The sequence below is a fragment of the Furipterus horrens genome, unplaced genomic scaffold (genome assembly GCF_987537825.1).
Source record: "Furipterus horrens unplaced genomic scaffold, mFurHor1.1.pri manual_scaffold_17, whole genome shotgun sequence".
In the NCBI taxonomy this organism is placed as follows: Eukaryota; Metazoa; Chordata; class Mammalia; order Chiroptera; family Furipteridae; genus Furipterus; species Furipterus horrens.
In genome coordinates this window covers 27,588,450-27,611,165 of record NW_028327187.1, presented here as the reverse complement: position 1 = coordinate 27,611,165, position 22,716 = coordinate 27,588,450, and the positions used below count along the sequence as shown (strand labels likewise).

Here is a 22,716-nt window from a genome sequence, read left to right as displayed (position 1 = left end):
AAGGGCTTAGAGCTAGGCCTACACAGAACTACACAGCTCTGGACCTTCACTTTTAGACCAAGCATGGTTTGAGACCAGATATTGATGTGGACACATACAAAATGGATTCAAATCTTCACTATGGCTTAACTCACACATTATTAGCCACCATCTTTTCTATGGGCTCCTGATTATTTCTGGTATAAAATTTATCATGCAAGCATATCTTGTCTCCTGTAGAATATTATTAGCTCCTTGAGGACAGAGAACCCAACCTTACGCTCCTGTCTACAGACTTGCTGTAAAGGACAAATGTAGATGCTCAGTAAGGACTGATTAAATCAACCAGACCCCATGGGTAGAAGCAGAGTACCTTTCAAGCTAATTAACTCCTTTGAACCTCAGTTTCTTCTTCTATAAAATGGGGATGGTAGCTACAAAGTTGATGGGGTTATTGTGAGGATAGAGGGACCAATATATGCAAATAGGTTAGCACATAACCTAGCATTATCTATTCAAGTAGGTATTAACAATATTAATCTCTGCTTAAGTGGGAGAGAGACTATGGAAAAGGATGAGTGTAGCAGCTCTCACACAAAACTGGGTATTCAAGTAAGTCTATAGAAGCTGACTGGTCCATTATCTGCTTTGGAATTGGTGGACCAAAAAAAGATTCACCTTCTCACATATCTTCTTTACTTTTCTGCCCTAACTCCTGAGCAGAGATGCTTTGATGAGTGTGTGTGTGTGTGTGTGTGTGTGTGTGTGTGTGTGTGTGAGCGACTGGCCTTAGTGGGGATTTGCACTGGGAGCAAAGGCTGGGGACTAAAGTCGTTATATCAGACCCCTTTTTCAAGCATTCATTCAGCAAATATTTAGAGTTAACCCAATCACTGCCAGGCGTCGTCCAGGAACTGGGGGTTCCGTAGTAGAGCAGCGAGAGCTGGCTAGGTAGTAGAGGAAAGATCACTAGAAGAGCTACTGCCCCAACCCCGAAGAATAAAGCCGCTTCTTGCACTAATGCGCAGGCGTCGTGCCTCGGCACCAGGTAGCCCTTAGGAGCGGCGGGGCACTTCCGGCGCTACAGGAGCTACGCACATGAGGGCCGTGCTTGTGCCCTGCAGCCACGCCCATAGTGGGTAGTTCCGTTTTGAGCGCGAACCCGCGGAGATGAAGTAAGGCCTCAGCTTCTTACTGAGGAGGGGGCAGTTGGGGGCTGTGGGGGCGGTGGGGGTCGGTTGGGGGTGGGCTGCTAGGGGTGACCCACCGGGTTGACCTGGAAGAGCGTCAGCCGAGGGGCGGGAGTGACTTGAAGACTAGAAAATTAGTCCGCTAGTTTTGCTCTTCCTTACACCAGGCCCGTCCGCACTTACTTGTCCGCTTCCCCCCCTCCCCACTTTGCAGCCCTTTAACTAAAGTGAAGCTGATCAATGAGCTGAATGAACGTGAGGTCCAGCTCGGGGTGGCGGAGGAGGTATCCTGGCACTCCGAGTACAAAGACAGCGCCTGGATCTTCCTGGGTGAAGTGCACATCTTTCTCCCGCAATGCTCCTCATTCTCTCCTGCCCTGTTCTGTAACATTTCAGCTTCTCTGATCTTAATTCTTCCTGACATTCATCACCCACTTTTATTTCTTTATGCTGTCTGCACATAAACCTATTTTCCATCTCTTTTCTCCCTCATGTCTGGTTTGCTCTCCCTGCCAAATCAATGCTCTGATAGTTGCACTGTAACAAGTTTTGCCACCTTGTTTCTCAGACTGTTATTTTTATAGCTTGTTATTTTGCAGTTAAAGTTGACATACAATATTATATGAGTTTTAGGTATACAACATAGTGGTTAGACGTTTATATAACTTACAAAGTAATCACCTGGTTAAGTCTGGTACCCATCCAACACCTTACATAGTTGTTACAGTATTATTGACTGTCTTCCCTATGCTGTACTGCACATCCCCATGACTATTTTGTAACTACCAATCTGTACTTAATCGTGTCACCTTTTTCACCCAGTCCCCCAACCCCTTCCTCTCTGGCAACCACCAGTCTGACCTCTGGATCTATGAGTCTGTTTCTGTTTTCTTTGTCCATTTATTCTGGATTTTAGATTCCACATATAAGTGAAATCATATGGTATTTGTCTTTCTTTGTCTGATAGCATTACCATCATCCCCTTTCCTCCATTATACAACTGAGGAAACTGAGCGGTTAATGGACATTTTTTTTTGTATATGAAATTGGTTTTTTAAAGTATATTTTATTGATTATGTTGTTACAGTAGTTCCAGTTTTTTCCCCTTTGCTCCCCTCTGTCCAGTACCCCCCTTCCCCCAGTAATCCCACCCCCCTTAGTTCATGTCCATGGGTTGTGCATATAAGTTCTTTGTCTTCACCCTTTCCTATATTATTCTTAACTTCCCCCTGTCTATTTTGTGCCAACTGATTATGCTTCTTAATCCCTGCACCATATCCCCATTTCTCCCCCTCCCCCCTCCCAGCTGATAACCCTCCAAATGACCCCCCCTACCTATGATTCTGTTCCTATTCTGGTTTTGTTACAGAAACAGGGGAGTCCAAAAATCCCCAGAGTTTGCTGCTGGGGGATGGGGAGAAGGAAGCAGCTTTCAGAATGCCTCCACATGCCTGAGGCTGGTGGCCAATGTCTTTCTTTCTTATGCAAAATGGCTTTAATGCATCCAAAGCCTCAGGTAGATGGGAGGAGTCTTGAACCAGGGGACGGTATGGAAAGCACACAGAGCCTACGTAAGGGTCTGTGAATGGTCAGAACTGTTTGCAACGCCCACTGCGTCAGAGGACGCAGTCAGCGATATATAAGCAGCTGCGGACATTTTAGCTCTCGGGCTCTCGCGCTCTCGCTGTCTCGTGTGCTCCCTACACGTGGCTTGGTGAAGAGGCCTTCTCCATGTGGCTTGGAGAAGGGGTCTCCAGGCTGCTTTAAGAGGCTCTCACCATGCGGTTTTGAGGAGAGGAGATCTGCGTGGTTTGCAGGAAGAAGGCAGTTTGCAAGGAGGCTGAGAATCCAGGCGGTTCTGCATTGAGAGCTGGAGGGCACCACAGCACAGAAAGGACCTCCCCAATCAGATTGAGTGATTGGCAGCTGCTGGTAAAGCTGAACTGTGTTTGGAAAGTAGGGAAACGGTTTCTCTAACTTTCCTAAAACTATCCTGGTTTGGAAGGGGGTGAGGCAAGGATATGTGTTTGTGGGTGTTTTAAAGAGCATAAGACTTAACAACAGAAATCCGCAAATAACTAAATCTATATAACTGTTAAATAAACAATTCTTTTTCTTTTCACTAAACTCTGGTATTGAGAGTTATAATTTTGGCGGTGGGCAATCGGGCCCCTTACTCAAGAGCCCGTGGGTTTGTTTTCAATTGGAGCAGCCCAGGGGTTCTGTAACAGTTTTCTTAGTTGGATTTTGTTTTTGTTTTTTAGATTCAGTTGTTGATAGATGGAAGTTTGTTGTCATTTTAGTGTTCATAGTTTTGATCTTTTTCTTAAGTAAGTCCATTTGACATTTCATATAATAATGGCTTGGTGATGATGAGCTCCTTTAGCTTTACCTTGTCTGGAAAGCACTTCATCTGCCCTTCCATTCCAAATGATAGTTTTGCTGGATAGACTAATCCTGGTTGTAGTTTGCCTTTCATCACATTGAATACTGCTTGCCAGTCTCTTCCTGCCTGCAAAGTGTCCTCTGAGAAATCAGCTGATAGTCCTATAGGCACCCCCTGTAGGCAACTCTCTGCCTCTCTCTTGCTGCCCCCAGGACTCTGTCTTTATCTTTCACCTTTGGCATCTCAGTCATGATGCGCCATGGTGTGGTCCCCTCTGGGTCCTGCTTACCCGGGACCCTCCATGCTTCCCGGACCTGTATGTCCATCTCCTTCACAAAATTTGGGAAGCTTTCCTCATTTTTTTCAATTCTTCCTTCCTCATTCTGCACTAGTTGACTGTTTTTTTCTTCCTTATGTTCCAAATCATTGATTTGAACCCCAGTTTTCTTCCCTTCACCATTGGTTTTGTGCGGATTTTCTTTCATTTCACTTAGCATAGCCTTCACTTCTTCTCTTATGCATTTGCCGTACTCAAGCATATCTGTCAAGCCTGCGAGAATCTTTATCACCAGTGTTTTGAACTCTGCGTCTGTTAGGTTGTCTTGTCTCCTCATCTGTTAGGTTGGCTATCTCTTTGTCGCTTAGTTATCCCACTGGAACCTTGATCCATTCCCCTTTTTGGGCCATACTTCTCTGTCTCTTCATTCTGACAGGCTCCTGTGTTTGTTTGCCTCCGCATCCCAGGTAGAGCTGTTGCTCCTGTTATATTGTAAGGGGCAGAGCCTTAGGAATTCGTCAGTACAGGGCGACCTGTTTCACCATGTTGTGGTGCTGTTTGTGGGGGATGGGTCTGTGAGGGAACAATGCCGCATGCTCACAACTCGCCCCTTTTCCAGGCACTTCTACCACTTCTGTATGGGACTGATGCCTCTCTAGGTGTTGCCCTGGCTGTCGTTCCTAGAGTGGATGGGTCTGCAGATGTTATAGGACCATGGAGGCCCTTTAAACAAGCAGACTCTGCTGAGAGACCGGCAGTTTCTTCCTCTGCCCCAACCCCCAGTGGTCTGCACAGTCAGAAGCAGTGAGGTTAATTTTCCCTGGTGCTGGGACTGTGAGCTTCGAGGTCCAGTGAGGAGCTGGGGATGCTCCCCAGGTGTCCCTCCCGCCTTTTTAAAATGTGTGACTGCACTTTCTGCTGGCCTGCCACAGCCGCTGCTGCTGCTGCCACCGCTGCTGCCACCGCCGCCGCCGCCACCACACTGCGTCCTCTCTGCCCCAGGTCCTCCTACCTGTCTGGATGAGTATTTCTTCTTTATTTCTTTCTTTTCTGGACTTCCATGCAGTCTGATTTTCTGGAACTTCTGTTTGTTTCTAGTTTTGAGGTAGTTGTATTCCTTGTTAGTTGTGGAGGGAGATGCAGCGTGTCTCTCTACACCTCCATCTTGGCCAGAAGTCCAGTTAATGCACTTTTTAAGGTCCCATAGCTAGTAAGTGGAACATCCAGAACTATGGAATTCTAGAACTCATGGTCTTAGCCACTATCACATATTACTATTAATTATCCCCCACCCCAATCCCCTTCCTTCAGAATTCATTTTACTCATCTGATTAGCTTCTGCCTTCTGTCCATGGTCACATTACCATCTCTACATTCACTTTGTGTCACATCCAGTAATTTGACACTTTATTCAAAGGGATGATTGCACCAGTCATGATGCTAAGTACTTTATATTCAGTGTTTTATTTAATTCTTATAACAATTCTGGGAGGTACGTACTAATATCCCCACTTCACAGGTGAGGAAGGAACTTATTTTCTATGAAATATTTAAGTTATCTTTATTTAGTCTATGTTAGGTGGAGTTAATATTTGCATATTTGAACTGATTTTGGATCTTAGTGGTGAATTTATGAGTAAAGAGTAGGTGAGTTCAATATACGTTTGTGGAAGCAGAATTCTGTGCTGGAAGCAATCTGCTTTGTCCATCAGCGTTTACTTATGAGGAAGATTAGTTTGGTTAGTGGTGACTTTGACCTTTCCTCTCAGTCACTCCTTTTTTTGTACTGCTGTTGCAGTGTATATATGCTTCTATCATTGCATCAGACAGAGTTCTCTGAGAAAAGGTCCTGTGGCTTACTCTTGTTTGCACTCTCAGTGCCTGGCCTAGTGCATGGTATGTAATAGACACTTGGTAAATGTTTGTGGAACTGAAATGTGGTTTTCTCTTCTAGGAGGACTTCCTTATGAACTGACTGAAGGGGACATCATCTGTGTGTTCTCACAGTAAGTCCCCTTTCATTTCCTGCCTTCTGGATTGTCAGAGTAGTTTCCTTCCATAATGCATTTTTTGTGGCATCACAAAAGTCATTTGTTTTATTTTATTTTATTTATTTTAAAAAATGTTTTATTTATTTATTTCTGTAGAGAGGGAAAGGGAGGGGGTGGAGAGAAACATTACTGTGTGGTTGCCTTTTGCGTGCCCCCAACCGGGGACCTGGCCTGCAACCCAGGCATGTGCTCTGACTGGGAATCATACCAGCGACCCTTTGGTTCACAGGTCAGCACTCAATCCACTGAGCCACACCAGCCAGGGCAAAAGCCATTTATTTTAACTCTAGGCTGACTGGCATGCCTGCATGGGAAGGGCTGGAGCTCCTACTCTAGTCTAGATCAGTCACAGGACATGGTTCTAGAATTCTTCCAATATGGATAATCTGAGAAGTTGAATGTTTTAGGAGGCTGTTTTGGGGATTCTGGTCTATTTTTACTGATATTACAATGGGGCTTGTTCATTGTGGGCCTAAACTGGAACAGACTGCAACTCCCATGAAGATACTATATTGGTCTGTTTCCTCAGGCTCCTACAAACTAGGGGTAACTCATGATGACAGGGCACTCTGGGCTCACATATCTGTGGCCTTGTAAAATGGGGGCAAAGCACAGAGGAATTGGTGAAAAAAAACAAAAGGTTTAGGCAATAGTTGGTGAGCAGAACCAATTTCTTTACCCAGAGGCTGAGAATCACAGGCTGATGGGGAACACAAATAAATAGGAGAACCTTATGTTCTTCATCCTATGAGATGATAGCAGCAGTCCTGGGTGTGAGAGGGACTTGGCAGCTCACAGTGGTAGTGGCAGCTGGTAGAAGAGGGGCTGGGCAGAACCCTGGAGCTACCCAGAGTGATTAGACTGTTTATAGGGCTAGAGGGCCTTGGCAGCTCACAAGAGCAGAGGGCCACAGCCCATGGGTTGTATAGTCTGCACGGGGAGGGGACTGTTGCAGAAGTTGGATAGCATGTACAGGCAGAGAACCATGGCAAATAGGATGTAGCACACAAACACAGCCAGCACACCCTGGCAGAAACATTGTTATAGCAAGGGGTGGCTGGGGCCATTCCATAGGCTGATGGCCCTGGCTGAGTACTTGGGCAGCATAGAGGGCAGAAGGCCAGGGGAAAGAAATTGGGCAATATACATGCGAGGGCTGTGGTGGAAGCCCTGGGCAGCCCACACAGACAGAGGGCCATGACAGGGATAGAGGTTGCTTCCTCCAACTTTTGGGCATCAGGAAGTTCACAGCAGGTGCAGCCTATAATTTCCACCCCATTATGGAACTTCTACAAGCCTTTCATCTAGGAGCTGTTTCTGTCTTATTTGCCTTGAGTTATCATCAGCTAGTGTGTGTATGTTTATTATAATTCTGTTATGGCTACACACATTGCTCTCCATGAAGATTGCCTTTGTTACTGATAACAGTGGCTTTCAAAAAATATTTTGTTTTCTGATTATCAATTTAATGTGTAGTCATTATAGAAAGTTTGCTGAAAAGAAAAGGTATAAAGAAGAAAATAGAATGTACTAATGCAAACTGTTAACAATTTGATGTACTTCTTTATGTTTTAAAAAATGTTGGGCATAATTTCCAATATTTTTCTGTTATAAATTATACTTCCATGTTCATTGTAGTATCTACATCTTTGTATGCATTCCCGTTGATTTCCTTGGTGAAATTACTGGATCCGTATGTTAGCATTTTTAAGATTTTTATAGACATTGCCATATTGCTCTCTGAAAAGCTTATATCAATTTCCACTCTCACTAGAATGCTTATTTTTCTGACTCCTAATCAGCAATGGTTATCTTAAAAAATATTTGCCATATGGCTTCTGATTTTATTTTACTTTGCCTTTATTTCATCATAAATGAGATAGAACATTTTTTCATAGATTTACAGGCCATTATTATTTTTTTGTCAATTGTCTGTTCATATCCTTTGCCTATTTTTTCTGTTGGTGTGTTCCTCATTTTTTAATTGATTTTACAAGAGTCCTTCATTTATTAAGGATACTAACTCTTTGTTATAACATTGTCATGTATTGTTACTATAGACTTATTTTTTAAACGTTTGGTGTATTATACTACAGTGCTATCATTATTATTTCTTGATGCTCAGATTGTTCCAATTTGGTCTGTTAGTTTTTTCAAGCCAGCTCCTATAAACTTTTTTTCTTTAACATTTTTTTTGGAAATAATTTCAGGCTTAAAACTGAAAAGTTATATAGTGGTGTAAAGAATACCATTATCCCTTTCACTCAGAGCCCCCAGTTGTTCTCATTTTACCATGTTTGCTTTATTATTTCTCTCCATATATATATATATTATTTTTTTCTGAACCATTTGAAAGTCAGTTGCAGACACAATGCCCATTTATCTCTAAATTCTTCAATGTGTATTTTCCACAAAATAAGGACATTCTCTGATTTAATCTCAGTATAGTGATCAAATTCAGGAGATCAACACTGATTATACGTAGACTTTATTCAACTTTGCCAGTTATCCTGTTAATGTCCTTTATAGCAAAAGGAAAAAGAATAGCTCTTTGATCCTTAATCTGTGGAGTAAGTTGCAAATAATATTTCTCCTGCTTTGTCATTTGTCTTCTGACTTTGCTTATTGTGATTTTTATGATGTGCAGAATTATTTTATGTATTCGTTCATACGTTTAAATTATCTTATGGTAAAATGGACTTTTTAGGGGGTATATGGTCTTATGATTTTTAATACAGGTAAAGATTTGTGCAATCATTCCCACAGTTAGCATGGAGAACAGTTCCAAAAACTCCCTCATGCTGTCTGTCACTTTATAGCCTCCCCCTCTGGTGTTTTATTGGTCAAAGTTATGTGGTCTTTTTTTTAATTGCTTCTGGATTTGGAGTCATAATTAGAAAGTATTTCTCCCTACACACGCACCTGTGCTCTATCTCTCTCTTCATATGCCAGTACCACACTAATTAATCATAGATACTTTTCAGTGTGTGTAATATCTGGGAGAGTTACTCCTCCCTATTTTTTAAAAAGTTTTTCCAGCTATTCTGTTAATTTTTTCCACAAGGACTTTAGAATCAACTTATCCAGCTCCAGGGAAAAACACAACTTGTATTTTAAATTGGGATTACATTAAATTTCAGTATTAACTTTGGGGAAGATTTTGATATCTTTATGATGTTGACTCATTCTATCCAAGAACAAGGGACATCTTTATATTTGTTTAAATATATGTTTGTATCTTTCAGGAGTTTAAAAAGTTTTTCTTTATATAGGCTTTATACATTTGATTATATCTTCTAACTGATTACTGCTTGTATGTAAGAGGATGACTTATTTTTGTTAACTTCCTATCCTGGCATCTTACTGAATTTTTATACTTTAAAAAAAATTGCTGTTTATCATTGATTCTCTTGGGTTTTTCTACCATTGATTCTCTTGGTTTTTCTATACTACTACTATATATGCTCTTAAAACAGATAGTTTTACTACTACTTTTTTCATTTCTTATATCTGTTTTCTGCTAATTTCATTGGCTAATATCTACAATGTTAAATAGTGCTAAATAGTTCCTGATCTTAGTTGAATCATCTCTAGTAATTTCTATTAAGTAAGATGCTAGATTTCAGGCCCAGGTATGTGTACGTGATCATGTTATATAATGTATTCACCCATTCCTATTTTATTTTTATGACTTTTTAAATTTGTGATGCTTTATAACTTATCTGGAATTTATCTTTTGGATACAGAATAAGGTAGAATTTTAGTAACTCTCATCTGCTTTTCTTAGATTTGCTTTCTTTTATATTTATTTTCCCTTTTTTAACAGTAAACTTCTTTAAGATACAGATTTTCCTGAGTATGGGTTTAGCTGCATCCCATAAATTGTGGTATATAGTAGTTTCATTTTTGTAATTTTCTAAATCGTCTGCCATTGACTGTTTCTTTTATTATGTTTAATTTTCTCTTTCATTTATTTGTAGCCAGGATAGTAGGTTTCGGGTTCTAAGTTTACTTTGAGACCTATGCTATAGTCAGTTTTAATATATGTGTCATGGATTCTTGAGAAGGAAGTGTTGTCTTTTTATAAGATTCAAATATATCTCTATATCTACTAGTCTGACAGTAATATTTGTTAACAACTTAATTGTTATATTATTAATTATATGTTTATTTGTATTTATATTACATAATTATATATCAGTTACATTAATTTCTGACTTAATTTTTATCAACTTTGTGTTATAAATTTAAATATGTTAAAATCTCTTACAACTTTCGCTATTTCTCTTTGTATCTCTAAGTTTTTTAATTAAAAATTTAAATTAATTTATACATAAAATTTTATTGCTTACACTTTTATTATGTTTTAGGACCTTTTGGGGAGGGGCTTGAATTTATCTTTGGTTTTAATTGGGTGTCCTTGCTATATCCTTGTCTAATTTTTTATTTTTAACCTATGTCATCTTGACTTAGATGTTTTTCCTGCACAGATTATGTTATTTGAATTTTATTTAGTTATTTAATTTGAAAGTTTTTGCATTTTAAACCAACTCTTTTATAAAATAAATAGATATGGGGAGATTGTGAACATTAATCTGGTACGGGACAAGAAGACTGGGAAATCCAAAGGATTCTGTTTCCTATGCTATGAAGACCAGAGGAGCACAATTCTGGCTGTTGACAATTTTAATGGGATCAAGGTGAGTGCTCTTACTAAGCAGGATTTGGCTGGACTTTTATTGTATATGGGTTTGGTTTCATTTCTCACCTAATCTCCACATGCTCAAGGACAGTACTGGTCAGCTGAGTATGTTGTGAGGGTTGTAGAGGTGTGGGGACATACTAGTAAATAATCCCTGGAACTAATTCCATTTGCTCGTGACCCTTCCATCCTATTCCTTTTTCTCACCTCTTAATAACTATTTCTCTAGAAGGATAGGTACCATGCCCTCCCCACCCCTTCTTTATTTCTTACATTTTTCTCCTTTATATTCCACTCTTAACTCTGGTTTGTTGGAGAACAAAGAGACTAGCAGAACACTGCTTTTCCATGCGGTCATGTGTCAGGGCATTTGGGGCTCTGTCATGACTTCATGACCTAGGACAGCTCTATATGTCTGTCATATGTCTCCACTGACTTAGCAGTCAGTACTGGGCCCTGGATGTTCTCTAGTTAAAATCTGATGACAAATTCTACAAAAGTAACTCATTCTGAAATTTTCTCTCCTCTGTTCCCAATAAAACCAACCCTTGTAAGTGAGACATTGGGCTAAGCAAAAGGGATGGGGCAAGTTAGGGTTACCTATGCTCCACATGGTCCCTACACTCATTTAGGTAAAGCACTGCAGTTTAACAAGCATTGTCACAGGCTGGGAGTTGACCCTCGACTTGGAGGGTTTGTCACTGATTGTACCAGTGTGGAACAGTTGAAGACTATAGAACAGGGTGGAACAAGGTTCCAGGCTTGATTTTTTGTTTTTATCCTCACTTGAGGACATTTTTCATTGCTTCTAGAGAGAGGGGAAGGGAGAGAGAAACATTGATTGGTTGCCTCCCGTGTGCGCATGGACTGGGGGGTCGAACCCACAACCTAGGTATGTGCTCTGACCGGGAATAAAACCCACAACCTTTTGGTTATAGGACGATGCTCCAACCAACTGAGCCACACTGGCCAGGGCAAGGCTTGATTTTTAAAGAGAGCCAGCAGTCAAAGGGAATCCCCATAAAAGGAAGGTTTTCAAAGATGTTTTGAAATGGGGAATAGGAAGGATGATAGAAGCTGCTTAGGCCAAAGGTAAGAATAAAAATCTGCTCTTGTATTAGAAATATGAAAGCCAGAATTTTCAAATTTCAGATGGCTTTGCCTATGGAATGAGTCTGTATCTGCCTGAATGTTTTTGTGTTTTGTTTTAAGTGAGGGGTTAATTTTTTTTAGATTTATTTTTTTAGAGAGGGGAAGGGAGGAAGAAAGAGAGGGAGAGAAACATCGATGTGTGAGAGACACATCAACTGGTTGCCTCTCTCATGCCCCCAGCTGGGGACCTGGCCCACAACCCAGGCATGTACCCCGACCAGGAATTGAACCAGCAGCCTTTTGGTTCACAGGCTGTTGCTCAAGCCACTAAGCCACACCAGCCAGGGCGAGTGGTTAATATTTTTTTGTTGCTCACCTGGAGAGTTTGATTCACAGTGAAAGTATCTGTGAGCCAGTTGTTTTGGGAGGGTGGTAGTGGAGCAAGGTGTGAGAGCTTATGAAAAAAGACAGTGGCCTTTTCAGTACTAGATGAAATAACCAAGTGATTAAGCATAACTAGAAAAAAAGAAAATAAGACAGTGGTCTTTCTAGATTCCTTCCCCCCTCCCAACTGCTGGTATGCTTTGGCCTCATCCATTGCTGTGTTGAGGAAGTAACTGTAGTACTGAGCTCGATCTCAGGATTTCTTCTAGCTGCCAAGGTATATTTCACTATAAATTAATGTTACAGATTGAGGCTAATTTACTGTTTGTGCATCTAAATTATCACACTTTCCTCTGCTGCTTGTAGGCAGAACTTCCCAGTCTTTTTCACTTCGTGACCATGCAAAACATGAAGATATTAGTATGGCACCCTAGGGTAAGCTGAGGAAGCTACCTAGTACAATTGCCCCATGGCTCCAGCTGCCTCAAGCCCCACTTGGCTGTCCTGAGAGCTGAGCAAATTAATATCTAGGTATATGTGCTGTGACACACCAGTTAGGTCTGTTTTAGAGATTTTCCCAGAAATAGAATTAGCAGGAAGGTAATGGGTTTAGTTCAAACCATGGCTCTCTGCAGTTGGGTTCAAATAGTTTGATAGGAGGTCTATCTTTGATGAAGGATTGCCTGTCTCTCTTAGATCAAAGGAAGAACTATCCGAGTGGATCACGTGTCGAACTATCGGGCTCCTAAGGACTCAGAAGAAACGGATATTGTGACCAAAGAGCTCCATGATAAGGGTTGTGGGGCTCAGACCCCCTCATTGAATTCATCTGAGGGCTCTGAAGATGAAAAACCCACCAAAAAACACAAGAAAGGTAAAGCATTGGGACCTAAGAGAAGATTCTGGGTAGTGTTAGTGTTTGATCTTCCTAGTACTCACTGAGACTTGATAATCAATTCTTAAGTGTGGAGGAGGGGGAGGTGTGGGGAACCTTACTTTAATGGGGAAAGGAGAGGTAGAGTCAGCAGAAGGATAATATTATGGGTTGCATTGTATTCCTTAAAATTTATACGTTGAAGTCCTAACCTCTAGTACCTCAGAAAGTTACTGTATTTGGAAGCAGGGTCTTTCAAGAGGTAATTAAGTATGGGATTGCCTTATACAGCAACTTGGCACCTCAAGGGTGACAGATGAAACTTAGCTTCTCGGAGGCACTTTTCTGGAAGGCTAGACTATGACTACTGTACTGCCAAGGATGCTTTCCTTTTGCATATCCTCCATCTCCCTTGTTTTCCTTTTCTTTTCTTTCTTTCTTTCTTTTTTTTTTTTTTTTTAGAAGTCATCATGGGGCTGAAACATTTTATTTTTTTCTTTCCAAGTAACAGTTTTTATTATGTCTGAAATCATGTGTATTCATTACATAATGAGAAGAGTTTGAATTTAGGGATTGTATCCTCTGCTGAAAAGAGTTTGCAAAAATCCTGCTTGGTATGAATTAAGCTTAAGAGTGTTCAAACACTTCACTATAGGTCTATTTTCCTTTTATTATTGATTGCACCCCCTTTTTTCCTCCAGACAAAAAGGAGAAAAAGAAAAGAAAAAAAGACAAAGAGAAGACTGACTGGGAGGTACTGGCAGAGCAGCCAGCCTCCTCTTCAACTCCTGGAAGCAAGACAATAAAGGAAAAGGATGACCCTGGCTCTAAAAAGCACAGCAGCAAGGACTCAGAAAAGGGTCAGAAGCCAGAGTCCAGGGAGGTATGGAAGCACCACACCAGCTCCCCTGAGGTCAGGACAACCTGTCGTGGGGGAGCAGAGGACTGGGAGAGGGAGCTGAAGAAGGAGAAACCTAAGCATGAGCACAAGTCTTCAAGCAGGAGGGAAGAAAGAGAAGAAAAAAACAGGGATAAGGATAGAGGTCAAAGCTCACATACACATTCTGGCCGGCACGAGGGACATAGCCATAGAAGTAGAAGTAGGAGCCGCGAGAAATTCCATAGGCCTAAAAAGGCCCGGCACTCCTGAGACCTGGACCCCTCAAATTCCAGTGACCGCCAGCATCACTGAAGCTGCAGCCTGGGCAGGTGCTCAATAGAATTGAAATGAACTACATTTTAAAGAGGCAGTCAAGTTCAGTTATGCTTTTACTGTCTCTGTCTATAAAATCTCTGAGGCCGTGTTCTTTCATCCCTTGATTATTAGAGTCATTGAGAGAGCTGTACTTTCAAGACCCAAATGTCTTGGAGTTTTGAGCAAAATCCATTGTCCCCAGGAATATGCTTGGTATTTATTAAGAGTATGTATCCTAAAATTGGGTTCATAAGTTTGGCCCTTGAATTTATGACCCCAGTTAATGATGAAATGTCCAGGAAAGGGGAAATACCAGGTAATTCTAGAATTCTAGCATTGGTGCTAGATGTTAAGAGCCTTTGCAGTGACCTTTCCAGTTGGCAGGTAATCCCATAGAGTAGTGTGGCTTAACTAGGTTTAGACAGCTTGATGCAGATGTGATGATTTATAACATCAGCCTGATCCCTCTCTACCCTATCCTGTGTTTGAAAATTTAAACATCTCTGTCTCTTTTTTTGCTTTTTTGGTTGATATATATCTCCACATTTTTCCTTCCAATTTATTTATTTATTTGTTTGTTTTTATTGTGATGAAATTTCACGTAACATGAAAGTAACCATTTTAACTTTTATCTAGTTCCAAAATATTTTCATCACCCCATAATGAAACCTTGTATTCATTAAGCAGTTATTCTGTATTCCCTCCTTCTCCTTGTTGCTGGCAACCACTAATATGTTTTCCATTTCTATAGATTTACCTATTTTGGCATTTTATATAAATGAAATTATATATAACCTTTTGTGTCTGGTATCTTTCATTAATATGTTTTCAAGGTTCATCCATGTTGTAGCATGTATACCTTATTCCTTTTTATGGGTGAATAATATCTCATTGTGTGGATATACCACATATTATTTATGCATTCTTTAGTGGATGGGCATTTGGGTTAGCTAGCAAGCTCCAGTTCCATGTTCTAGACACAGCAGGCTGCTTTGGAGTTTAGTCTGCTTTTCAAATGGCTGCTCTTGCTGAGATGGAAACACTTTGTCCACTATGTTGCATATCTGTGTGGTCTGCTTGACAGTTCTTTCCCATTTTGGCAGTGTTCTTTCTGTTTTAGTGAACAGTCATTTGTGAGTTTGGTAGGAACTAGTTCACAGGATCTTAACACCCCTACTGAATTATTAAAATTGAATTTCTCACCCTCTAAAACAGAATGGGAGCTTTAATAGTGAGTGCACTAAGTTAGGTTACCTGGTGTGTTAGCTTGGCTCTTAGATGTGCAAGAGGTTTTTTGTGGGTCGGAGGGCAGAATGCACAAGAGGGAAAATGGAGAGGGATTTGGAGGAGTCCAGGAAAGCTGTCAGACTGTGATGTAGGTGTGACCGCTGGATAAGAGGGAAGGAAAGAGGGAAGGTTGGGTAGGAAAAATCTTAGACAGCTGTGGAGTTCTAAGAATGTTTCAGCAAAACCAATGGTGGGTCCTTGAGCCAAAGTTGCCTATCAGAGGAATCTCACTAGATCAGCCTTGCTGTAGGGCCTTCATCAGTCAGGTGACGATTCTGCTTGCATGTCCATCGTGCCAGTTGTTTGGTAACCATTAATGAAGGCTATTCACCTGGCTGAATCATTTTGTCTGCTTGGTGGTATAGTGCCTCTTTCATGGTGGATGCTCTCTGATAGGCATATGTGATGGCAGAAATCTTCACAGTTTGCCTGCTACCTCATGTCAATCCATAGCCTCTACACCAGACCTTATCTCTGATTTTCCAGCCCTTTTTCTTCCAGGCTAACTAGATGGCCAGGCCATTTACTGTTGCCCAAGAATATATATATTCAGTAGTCTTACATTAGGCCACTTCCTCTAAACCAAGTCAAGTGCACCACTTGTGGTTCTGTCTATTAGAAAAATTTTCTCCTCCACCACAGAATGTGGCTTTAACACAGACTCTATTCATCTTCATTTTGTACCCACATACTGAGCTGACCTATCTACAAACCAAGCTCAAGCTGATGCTTCCTTAATCTGGTAATATAGGAACCCCCAAATATATAATAGAGGCTACCACTCTGCATCTTTTAGGTCTTTAATAGTGGCACTGATCTTCTCTGCTCCATCTCCCCTGGGATGCTATTTATATATGGCAAGAAACTTATTGACTTATGTGGTTGTGGGGGCTGGTTAAGCAAATCTGATATTTATAAGGCATGATGGAAACTCTTGGGCAGGAGCTGACACTGCAGTCCACAGGCAGAATTTCTTCAGGGAAATCTCAATTTTGCTTTTAAGGCCTTCAACTGATTGGATGAGGCCCACCCAAATTATGGAGGCTAATCTCCTTTACTTAAAAGCAACTGATTGTAGATGTTAACCACATCTGCAAAATACCTTTACAGCAACACCTGAGTTAGTGTTTGATTGACCAATTGTGTCAAGCCAACTTGACACAGAAAAGTAACCATCACAATTTACTCTTGTTGATTGTAGGGAGGCAGTTTTAGAGGTTTCCACTTGGCTTTCCTCATTGTGACAGCTCTTACCCTACAGACCAAGGATCCACATGAGGGTTATTTTCAATCATCAACTCAATTCCAGTTACACACTTAACACATTGTTGACCAGTAATTTCATACAAAAGCTATCCCATATCACCGGCTATTTTTTCATAATTGAATATGAAAATGAAACAATTAAATAAACTTCAATATACTTTATACATAATGTATTGCAAGTGCAAAGATGAATTAACTCATCGGTCAACAATGCTGGAACTTGAAAACACGAGATTTTTCATGACTGGTCAACAATGTGTTAAGGACTTGGAAACAACCACTGGATAGGTCTGCAGGCCCACTGTGAGTCCTATTTTAGCCAGCACTCTAGTTTAATTACTTGGCCTTTGCAATCTCTAGTCTAATAAGGGCTGTGATAATGCTTTGGGAGTCTAGGTATCAATGTCAACTTTGTATCTTGAGTCCAGTATGCCTCAAATGTCTGGCTGTTCTTTCCCCAGTGTCCACAGCCAAGTGAGTAGCTATAGGTCCCTTTGAGAAGTACTAGGGGAATCATCACCTACTCCATTGTTCTTCCTCCTAGGAACCCAGCTATCTCTTCCAGATCTGCATATGGGCCGAAGTCTGGAAATTGAGCAAAGAATTAAGACATTTTACTGGAGAAAACTCCTCAACCCCCTGCTCCTCTACTCTTATTTTCAGCTTGTAGAGCTTCAGCAATTACTCTTGCTGGCTCTACGTCTATATTGCTAAGGACACCACAGTCCATTTGCCATCTTCACAACTCCCTGTGGGTAAATCCCCCTTGGCTTCCCTTCAGATGTTGTGGTTTGTTTTGGTATTTGTGGCCTCCTGGCTTCTGGTGAGTAAGCACCTCTACTTGCTGTGTCTCTTACTCTGGGGTCCTAGCTCTGTGATAATCTCTTATTGTCATCCCTGGCCTGCAGAGGAGGCCACTTCTGCATGTAGTGATGCTGGTGCCCTTTGGGCCCTCCTATGGAACAGCACCCTTTGGTGGGGTTTTTGACTTCATAACCTATCCACTCTAGCATGCCCACTTCCATCTGCTTTTTCATTCCTTTGTGTGTGTGTGTGTGTGTGTACGCGTGCACGCAATTTGTAAGGACGACTCAGGCATTTCTACTTTGTTCAGTGGTGGTTATAATTTTCTCTGGGTCTGTAAGAGCCACCTTAGTAGTGACTTGTCACGCTCTCTGGTTGTTGCCAGGGTATTAAATTCTCTGTTTGGAGGAAGTGCTAAGTCTATGAATTCTTGCTTTCTTTGCATTATTGATATATCCCTCTCAAAATCCAAACCCAGTGTTTCCTTGGCTCCTGGCAATCTATATATTCCTATCAGCTAATTGTTGCAGTTCTTTGGCATATTCTGCAGGGATTTGACCCTAGTTATCAGCTTAGTAACAAGAAGAGGGGCATCAATTGTTTGTAGGAGGAACAAACTCTGCAGCATCTACCAGCACAGGGCAAGTGCTACCTCTTACTAGGGAAGAGTGGCCCCCTTTGTTAACTGAACTGGTTGAGGGTGTCTGCAGAGCCAAAGCCATCAGGGGAGTCTGGCCTGATGTTCCCACTCCATGTTTCAGGGTCCCAGGATTTTCTGACCACATGAAGTCATGTTGTCCTGACACCAGCAAAGCAGACCTGTAGCCTTTTAAAATATTGAGTATCTCCCTGGAGTTTTGCAACTCTCTTATGGCCTCTCATTATTGCTCAGGTGTCTCTGCTCCTTCACCATAGGAAGTAAAGGCCTCTTTGTAAGCTCCAGGAAAGCCCTCTGGCTCTCACACTTAGTCTCCAACTACTTATTAACTGTCATCCGCTTATTATTACCCTGCTGCTGGGCAGTATCCAACCATCTCCTTGTCTCTGTAGACCTTATTCCTCCCATATTTTCCAGAAGTCTGAATCACTACTTCTGCAAGGCCATTCTCAGTTTTTCTGGGTCATTTCCAGAGAAATCTTAGCAATTGGACTGCTACCCTAGGCCTGGGATTATCCACACCCACACCCTCTCAGGACAGTGTCCATTTTGCCCACCAGGCAATGATTGAAGCAGTCCCAGAACTCCATCTCATCACAGCCTGTTCTCTTGGACCACCACTGGCACCATTTGTGTTAATTTGGGTTCCCTGAGAAGCAGATGCCAAGATGGGATTAGACATATAAGACATTTATTAGGGAAAATACCTGTGAGGGGAAATGGGAGGGAGCTGGAGGCATGAGGGAGAACTAGCTGTCAGACGAGATGCAGGCATAACTCATGTGGAGGAGAGAGGGAAAGAAGCAAGAATTAATAGGAAATCAGATTATGTGGTGCAGTTCCAAGAATATTTTGGCAAAGCAAATGTATCACTCAGAAGAGACAACCCACCATGGACCCTGAGCATCCCTGTGTATTCTTGGTCACCATCTTTAAAGCAAGGCTTATCTGTTTCCTGATGCTGAGCCATTTGTGTAGGGCAAGGTGACCATAGTGTAACTGACATTTAACTGTTTGCTTCACCAGAGGAGGGGCACTGGGTTGGTTTGCTCATGGCTTAAAAAGTCCCAGGCCCTGGTACCTTGGTTGGTTGTGCAGTTCATGGCAATATTTCCAGGGAAGGAACGAAGGTTGCTTTCCTGAAAGATGGCTAGAAGGACCCTTAAGGCACAATGGAAAACTTGAAGGACTTGGAAAAGACAGGTGTTTACAGGCAAGGCTGAATGGCAGGTATGTGGTTCAGCTTCTGTGCCCTGAAGGGCAGACTGAAAGTCACCCTAAAGGTTCCTTGTGTAAGTTCCAGCAAAGCATACTTAAATATATGTGATCATTTGCTGCTCTTGTGTTTATGCAAACAAACAGGATAAGTTAAAACTGTACCTAATGCAGTCCATTTAATGACAAGGAGGATAATCTTAAGGAGAAAAATTGTGATTCAAGGAAAATCACAATGCTCAGTGGTAGACTATAAACGAGTGCAGCTACCTGGCTTTAAAGTTTATTTTCATTTAAATTTTGTTTTCATCTGAAAGTTAAACTAGGTCTGTGACATCATCAAAGGTGCTTAATTTACAGGCAAGAAGAATGTCAAATGCCTTGCAACTAACTGGATGTTTTCCCAATAAGACAGTCTTACAAATTTAGAGACTGGTTTGTGGGTTATGTTGCGTAAATTAACATGTGTTTTCTGTTTTCAAAGGGCATAAGCCTATGATCTCATTACCTGAGTGATTGTCTGTATGTATAGGCCTCACTTAATCCTGTCTGCATCGCTGCCTCCTGAGACTCAATGGTTTGGCTGAACTAAGTGGCGGGTTGGTGAAGAATGGGGTGGTCTGTGGGCTTCACTTTAAAACTGGTCTCTTTTCTATCCTAATGGCTTAGACAGAAAGGGCCCAGCGGTCTGAGAGTGGGGGCGGAACCTAAAATATTCCCCTTGGCCCAAACTAAGTATAGTGGGAAGTGTGGCCTTCATGAAAATGCAGTGATAGTGGATTTCAGATGCAGCAGTGTTGGATTTTAGAGCTCAGTAGCCGGGCCCATCAGTCACTTATGCTCCCTGCAGTTAGAGATCTGAGAGGCACATATACACCCTGCACTAGGCCCAGCCTGAAACAACCAGCTAGCCAGTGGTTTTAGTTGGTCTTTGAGAACAGTGAATACTTGTTCCTTTCTTGGGTTCACTTTACAGAAGACAGCTGAAATTCATTGATGGACAAATTCCTGGTGACCTCAAAGCTAAACTGCCACATTGAATGAAGTGCTCCTTAAGAATGCTTTTTAGTTCTTGGCATATCAATATTTCTTTCATGTTGCCTAATTAACACCCTAGTCTCTTTTTCTTTCTTTAACCTGTTGGGCATGTATCTAATAAGTATCTGTCTTTGCAGTTTATTGATTCACTGAATCCTAAATTGGAAATGATTCTTATTTGGTACAGGCCATCCCTTCTGTAAAAATGTTTTGCAACTCTTTGAAAGAAATAACCTGGTCATTGTCTAAATGGCATTCTAGTGAAGTATAAAGTGCTCCACAATGTAACGATAGGACCAAAGAATAAAGTTAAATATTTTCTGATGTCTTTTATTTTATCTGAAAATGTAAACTTAGAAGACATAATTTTGGATATGATTATTTGTACTAGAAGGATTTAACCTAGCATTCTTCCTTTACTAAATAAGTGGACCTTGATTTCTCCAGGTGTTACTGGGAACTGTCATAAAATAGGTGATAAGAGCAGGTCATTTTTTTTCAGCAGGAACCAATCAACTACATTTGTGATAAGCATTCTATAAATTAAGTATAACCAATAGTATGTCATCAAAGATATATTGGTCTCTAGATTAATCATTAGAAATACTGGAATTATAAGCCAGGCCCTATAAAGGGGTAAAACCTTATGACATGTTAAGTTACTCTGAATTGTATGCTTATCATACAGATATACAGCTGTTGTAATTATATATTTAATTTAAGACCAATATACTGTCTATAATGAATATCAGTCAAAAATTCGGTTACCTTTTGCAAGGATAGAATTTAGAAGAGTACTTTGGGGATGATTGAAGATGACCTAGCCTCTTCAAAGCAGCCATTGAAAAAAGTCTAAACTCATAGCTCATAAGAAGCTGTGGCACTTGATTATCATTCCATTCACTTTAGGTTAGGGTTAGAATTCGCTTAAGAAGTGATGTGGGTGATGATTATGATGATGTTTCTTCAAAAGAAGCATTCATTAGCAAGCAGCTAACAAGAAATCCTCCGTGATTATTAATTTAAATCTAAGTTGTTTGGATTATTATTAGTATGTCATATAATTGATAAATCATAATTATACTGTCTGATTTTTATTAGAATATACATCTTATTCAGTTAGCTGATTTTACTTATTTCATATGGGCATTTCTAAGTGTTTATATTTTCACTATCCTTTTCATATTCAGTAACTGAATAGCATTTTCCCCTGCTAATGCACCACAACAGTATCCCATTGAATTGTTTAATTTTTCATCATACTTAATAGTAATGCTATGAACATTTTTATACAGAGCCCTTTTTACATTTTTACTTTTGTATTATTCCCTTGGACCACATTTCCCAAAGTGGAGTTACCAGGTCCAAAAGTACAGATAGAATCATAGCTTGTCTTACTTATTGCTGGATTGTTTTTCATAAAGATCAAATTTGTGGAACCATCAGCACTCTAGAGTTCAAAAGTAATTTTTTCCCTGCATTCTGGACAGCACTGGATTTTTATCACTTGACTCCTTTTTTATCTTCTGTGATACCTTCAGTTTATTCTAATTTGCATTTTCTTTTATTGCAATAAGGGCATGCATTTTTATGTTTATATTATCTTTATTTTTAAATGGTTCCATCAGTAAGGATTGTAGATACTAGCTCATATATTCTTTTTTTCACTGTCAACTTATGCCTTTAATTCTTTTTTTAAATTATATTTTATTGCTTATGCTATTACATTTGTCCCAATCCCCCCCCCGGCCATTCCCTCAGGTAACCCCCACCCTGTTGTTCAGTTCATGTTCATTGGTCATGCATATATGTTCTTTAGTACTCTGTTTCCTATGCTGTACTTTACACCCCCATGACTAGTCTGTTACTACCAACTTATATTTCTGAATCACTTTAGCTTTTTCACTTGTTACCCCCACCTGGAAACCAACAAAATGTTCTCTGTATAGTATTCCCTTACTTATCACGGGTATTACGTTTTAGACCCCCCCCCCCCCCCGTGATAGGTTAAAATCTACGAAATAGGAACCTTACATTTATTTTAGTATTTATATATGTTTTAAGGCTTTATAAACCCTTTCCACACACTTATAAACTGTTCCCAGTCCCTTATTAACCTTTTCTACACTTTTATAAACACTACTTATGTTCTTAAACATATTCTACACTCTTAAACCTACATAACTTTAACAACATACGTATACAGTACCGCAAAATCCCATGATATAGCAAAAAAATCTGTGATAAAAATTAAATATATTTTTTAAAATCCTGCAATACAGTGAGGCCGTGATAAGTGAACTGCGATATAGAGATGG

The 22,716-nt window shown here is 40.7% G+C and overlaps 1 protein-coding gene across 1 annotated transcript; it reads left to right on the top strand.

Moving 5' to 3' along the window:
• Positions 1-1,098: 1,098 nt before the first annotated feature.
• Positions 1,099-14,885, top strand: RBMX2 (RNA binding motif protein X-linked 2). Its single transcript, XM_090264535.1, has 6 exons — positions 1,099-1,154; positions 1,384-1,499; positions 5,787-5,838; positions 10,454-10,583; positions 12,758-12,935; positions 13,637-14,885. The coding sequence occupies exons 1-6, from the start codon at positions 1,150-1,152 to the stop codon at positions 14,083-14,085; spliced, it is 930 nt and encodes a 309-aa protein (XP_090120661.1). The 5' UTR covers positions 1,099-1,149; the 3' UTR covers positions 14,086-14,885.
• The last annotated feature ends 7,831 nt before the right edge of the window (positions 14,886-22,716 follow it).